The 6,000-nt window shown below is 45.6% G+C and overlaps 1 protein-coding gene across 1 annotated transcript in view; it reads right to left on the reverse strand.

Moving 5' to 3' along the window:
• The window catches only part of MYO5C (myosin VC), a 106,095-nt gene that overhangs the window by 83,795 nt on the left and 16,300 nt on the right, over positions 1-6,000 (reverse strand). Inside the window, exons 3-5 of the mRNA XM_040492712.1 lie at positions 4,304-4,469; positions 3,573-3,717; positions 367-523 (exon numbers count right to left, since the gene is read on the reverse strand). Of these exons, the coding sequence (XP_040348646.1) occupies positions 367-523; positions 3,573-3,717; positions 4,304-4,469 (468 nt within the window). The remainder of the gene's footprint in view (positions 1-366; positions 524-3,572; positions 3,718-4,303; positions 4,470-6,000) is intronic.

Raw genomic sequence — 6,000 nt, forward strand, 5'->3', positions numbered from 1 at the left:
AATTTCTGAATATTTAACAATCAGCTCATGAAACTTGGTGTCATTGGCTGAAGAACACCAGTGGTCTCAGTGCACCAGTGGTGTCTGTGGTCAAGGAAATTTCCTTTGGTGTATAAATATAGACACAGGACTCCTGAAATCTGATTTCTAGCCCAGCAGGTTGAGGAGAGAGCCTTAGCAGGGTAGTCTCTTCTTCAAGCTCCTTCGAATCCTATCAGAGAACAGACTTTCCGGCCCTCACTTCTATGGTCTTTAAAGCTGAGGGATTCAGGTTAGCCAGGGAAACATATACACAACCAATCCGCTTCTCCATTATTGCGCATTGCTGCCTGTGACCCCACCCCCCGCCTCCCGCAGGGTACACACCTCAGTTATGGGGTTCGATGCCAGAACCTTGTCCTCCACGTGGGCGTTACTGCTGGACTTGCTGACGGTGGCGAAGTATCTCATGGCGTAGCGAGCAGACACTGTCTTTCCAGCACCTGACTCCCCACTTACAATTATTGACTGATCTTTATTGTTTCTAAAGCAAGTAAATTAAAGGATTTTTTAGATACTGTTTTTTTCCTATTAAAAAGGTAATATATACTCAGTAAGAAAAACACAGACAAGGGGAGAGAAGGTAAACTTTGTTTCATTACTCTAAGGTAACTACTTTTTACCATTCCAGTGAATTCCCTTCTAGTCTTTTTTTCTATGTGATCAAGCTAAACTTTGTTTCTTGCCCTGTCCCCCATGTTGAGGGTCCCCCAAGACCCTCTCAGGTCAGTGACCCACCAGGAGGACTCACAGGACTCAGCACACAGTCATGTTCATGGCTAAGATTCATCACACCAAAAGGCTAACTCTGCAAAGAAGAAAGGCACATGGGGCCAAGTCCAGAGGAAGCTGAGTGTGAATCCTTAATTACTACAACAATGAATTATGACAAGACATGGGAAGTGCTGTCTACCACGAAGCTCTTTAGAGATTCAGTGGCCAGGGTTTGTACTGGGGGCTGGTCACATAGGCAGAGCATGTACCAAAATTCCAGATGCCCTGAAGGAAGGCAGGTGCTCAGCATGAACCACATCATATACACAGTCAAGGCACAATGAACCTCTCTCCTCAATTGGATAATGGTGGGGAACTTCCTAAAATCCAAGTTCCCAGAGGCTAGCCCTATACCAACCTTGCAAGCAGGCCTCTAAAGAAAGCCATCTTGGGCCCAAGTCAACTCCTCTGTATCCCCACATAAACATAAAACATTTTAAAGGCATTATTTGGAGAGCAATTATTCAAAATATGCTTGGGAACATAGGTGCTCAGTAAGCCCACATGCTGGAGATCTTTAAAAAGGTATTCAACTTGGGGGTGCCTGCGTGGCTCAGTCAGTTAAGTGTCCGACCTCAGCTCAAGTCATGATCTCATGGCTTGAGAGTTTGAGCCCTGCGTTGGTTTCTGTGCTGACAGTTCAGAGCCTGAAGCCTGCTTCAGATTCTGTGTCTCCCTCTCTCTCTGCTCCTCCCACATTCATGCTCTCTCTCTCAAAAATAAATAAACATTAAAAAAAATTTTTTTAATGTATTCAACTTCTCGCATCTTAAGGTGATAGCAGGACTGTACTATAAAGCTGTTCTATGTATCCAGCACTGCTTATAGATACAAGGCACTCCATGAATACTTTATAAGGATCCTCATTTAAGCCTCACAAAAATCCTATGCCACATGTATCTATTTTTATGGAATGGTACAACAATGACTCAGAAAGGTAAGGTGACTTGACCCAAGGCAGAGCACCTCCCTGTGAATGCTGGGAGCACCTCAGAGATGGAGTTCCTGCTCAAAAGAGCAAGACCCTGAGGAGATCAGTGATGGACACCTACAGTCCCCCGCCGGATAGAAATGGAGCCGGGCTTAGTAAAGCTGGGCTTTTCTGACTCCCAGGTTAGTATCAGCAAGTCCAGTACAAACCTACCTTACGTTCAGTTCTATCACATTTAGAAAGACAGGCCTCCAGAGAAAATGGACTTTTCAAGTTGAAACTGGCTCAGCCCGATAGCTCCAGTGAGCTCATACTGTTGACGTACAGGAGCAGCCCTGGCCCATCAGGCTATGAACCATGGACCTTAATTGCAGAGTGCCTGGAAGACTTATAGGGAGCCAGGGCAAATCCTAGAACCACGGGTGTTTTTCAGTTTGGAGGAAATTTGCTGTAGCAGAGACCAAGGTAACTGGTTATTAACTGGTGAATCTCTATCCAACATTCCTCCTCCCCTCCTTCTTAGAGACTATGCCCCAATTTTCAGTGGGAACACTGCTGTGCATATGAAAGACTACCTATTCCAACCTTACTTGCCGCCAGGCATGGCCCTGTGAATAGGTCCTAGACGAGCTGTGAGCAGAAGTCTTTGTGGGGCTTCTGGGAAGTCTCTTTAACCAGGAGGGGCACATACTTCCCCTCTGACACTCTGGTGCCAACAATATGGAGGAGATGGCTAAGTATTAGCTTGCCTTCAGGATGAGGGTCTCACTCCACGGACAGAAGATCTAAAAGGCATCCAGTCCCTGATGACTGGGAGAGGTGCCATGCGAGTTCTAAAATGCCCACCAGCCTTCTTGGTAGGAGAGAACCACACACACCACCATTATTTTTTCCTGATTATAAGCAGTGGAACGTAGAACGGGTACTCTCCGAGTGTCTGGCTCACAGATGGAAGACACTAAAGCTGAGGAAACTCAGATGGTTGCCTAGATTATGTAGGGTCCAGATTCTGTGCCTCAGGTTTCCATTTATGAAATGAGGGCAATGATGGTGGCTCAACTGACTTCACAGGGGTGTTGCAAGACTTAAAGGAGACCACTGTCCGGAGAGTTCTTTTCAAACTGTAAAAGGATCAGCAAAGATAAGATGGTGTTTCTATTCTTCATTCATACCTAAAAAAAATTTTTTTCATGTTTATTTATTTTTTGAGAGGGACAGAAAGCAAGTGGGGTAGGGCCAGAGAGAGAGGGAGACACAGAAACGGAAGCAGGACCCAGGCTCCGAGCTGACCACACAGAGCCTGATGTGGGGCACGAACTCACGGACCATGAGATTATGACCTAAGCCGAAGCTGGACCCTCAGCCGACTGAGCCACCCAGGTGCCCCTCTATTCTCCATACTTTACAGATAAGGACATTGAAACTGAAAGAGGATAAAACTCCAAAGCTCTTACATCTAAAACCTGTGCTCATCCATCATAACTTTTTGCTAGGCTAGATGGGGAATAAAGCTTAAACATCTCACAGTGGAGAATAAATCAATATTCCTCCAACCAAACACAGTGCAAGAGAAGCATCTGCTTTTCCCAGATTGGTAGGTTTGACCTTTGACTACTTAGAAGGAAGAAAAACCAGGAAACTCGGTCTAGACAGGTTCCACATACAATCATTTGTTACTCATTAGTCTGCTCTACCAAGTGCCCTCACTCTCTGGTCGCATGGTCACCTTTAATGAGACCACACCAGATGTCTCCCCTCCACTGTGAGGGCCCAGCAAATGCAGGAGTGTTGGGAGAGTAAGAGGAAGTCCCACCCAGTAAGCGGCTACCTGGCCATCTGCTTGTACGCCTCTTCAGCCACAGCAAATATATGTGGGTCCATATCGCCCATGTTCTGCCCGCTGTAGGCATGGATGATGGCATCTCCGTAGATTGGCAACTGCTTGTAAGGATTCATAGCCACCAAAATGATTCCTGGGGAAAGATGCAAGATGCAACGCTGAGGTTCTGACCGTCACCCATTTCTCCAGGTTCTCTGGAGTAAGCCCAGCTCCACCAGTTATTAAACCTGCCATGTGACTTTGGGCAGATCACTTAATGCTCCAAATCTCAGTTGCCTACAGATGCCACCCACACTTCTGGGCTACTCTCAGAGTTGGATGAGACGACGGATGGGAATGCCCTAAAACTGAAAGGTTTTGTAATTCTCAGTGTAAATATATGATAACATCGTTGCCCCAAGTAAGTCATAAACGTATCAAATCCAATAAGAAACTCAAACACAAGCTTTACCCAGATATATTTTTCTGGGAAGTCTGATATCAATTCTTGATGAAGATTCTCCCCACCTGCAGACACTTCTGTTTACAACAGACTCTTGAAGATCAAACCTCTGTGCTTGTTAGATAGAAATCTGGGCAAAGGTGTAGCTGTGAGTACACATTTTGGCAGAAGTCAACATTTCTAACATAAACACGATATAAAATGTCCTCAGGACACCCTAGACAGCAAGCACCGTGTTTCCAGGTCATTCCTGCTCTCCTAGAATCACTCTCCTTACCACTGTAGGTGTAAATGAGTTTGGATTCTGCAAAGCGGATTCTGAGATTGTGAAGCACCGCAGGTTCGTGGAGATAGCTGAGGGCTGTGAGGTCATTCTCACCCACGAGGATGTCAGGATTCCGAAGTGGAGGCAGAGATTCTGGATCAATGGAATAATCCAGCTCCTATGAACAAAGATGAAATTAAAGTTCAAGAAGTAAAATATCCTTGGTGTTTCTATTGAACTCTAGTCCTCTGTCCTATCTACCATGTGTTCGGAGTGGTCCCTGACACTCTGAAAAACAAACCTATGTGTAGCAATGAGAAAATAATCTCCATGGCTGACTCTTGGAAAGTGGGAGCCAGGGGACGAGGGTATTGGACATGGGCCCTGGGGTAAGTCACTTGCTCTTTCTGGGCCCCTCTTCTCCCATCTGTGAGAAGACTGGCTGGACCAGACCAGGGGTCCTCAGAGCTATAGAACCTCACTGAAGCTTCCATGAGACGTACAGGAAAGCCATGTGGGCAGGGACCTGGGCACACCATCCTCATTGCTATCACAGGGCTCCACTTGTATGCAGTTTAGATGCTGAGAGCCACCCAAGTTTTTGTCTGAAAACAGGGTTCTGCTGGGTGGTGAGAAGTGTCTGAAGGAGCCCATGTGAGTGGTGGTGACTCTTTGAGAAGATCCATGTGCTTGTAACTCCTGTCTGAGGGCTCATGCCCCCCTTATAAGGCTGCCTGTTTCCATTACCCTCAGCCCTGGGCTGAGTAACTTGCTGGGGATGGTCTCTTGTCTGGTAGACTTCACCTAGCATTCCCAAAATAGGTGCCTGAGTAGAAGGGAGAGGTTAGCAAGCCTAGTGGTGCTGACACCACAGACGACTGGGCTCCAAATGGCAGAGAATCATGGGACCTTATGACCACCTATTCTAACTTCCTTTACGTTCATTTCACAGCTTGGGGAAGTGACTTGATCAAGGTTATCCAGCAAGCTTGTTTTCCTTCCACTTTCCCAGGCCGCCTTCTTTCTGATACCTGGTCTTGAACCAGCTCCACAAAGTGACCTGGCTGTCCCCTCACAAGTGCCCACTATGCACACCCTATGCCATGTAGTCAGCACTCCTCAAAACTGCCTTCCAAGGAGGGCATGAGTACCCTAATTAACAGCTAAGGAGACAGCTTCAAAGAGTTTAAGCTCCTTGTCCAAGGTCACACAGTATGGATATGTTTGGCTCTGAAGCATGTGTCCTAATGCCTCCTATCAATGCTGAGAGGACTTGGTTTGTTGTTGGTTGGTCTGTTTGGAGAGCAGCTCAGGGCAATCTAGGCCAACTATATTGGATCATGACAGATGCCTGCTCCATTTTCAGTGCAAATATATTCATGGACCTGCCCCCAGCAGAATATTGTTTTTCCCTGTTTTATTGAGAAATAATTGACATATATCACTGTAAAATTTTAAGGTATAAACCATAATGGTTTGTTTTACATATACTATGAAATGATTACCACAGTAGGTTCTGCTCGCATCCATTATTTCATAAAGATGTAATAATAAAGAGAGAAAAGAAAAAAATCTTCTCATTGTGATGAGAACTCTCAAGATTTAGTTTAATTTTCCTAGCAGTGTAGCCACAGTCATCATGTTGCACATTACACTCCTGGAACTTATCTTGTAACTGGATGTTTATATCCTTTTTTTTTTTTTTTTTT

Source organism: Herpailurus yagouaroundi, unplaced genomic scaffold (assembly GCF_014898765.1).
Source record: "Herpailurus yagouaroundi ecotype Mexico unplaced genomic scaffold, PumYag 184, whole genome shotgun sequence".
Classification (NCBI taxonomy): Eukaryota; Metazoa; Chordata; class Mammalia; order Carnivora; family Felidae; genus Herpailurus; species Herpailurus yagouaroundi.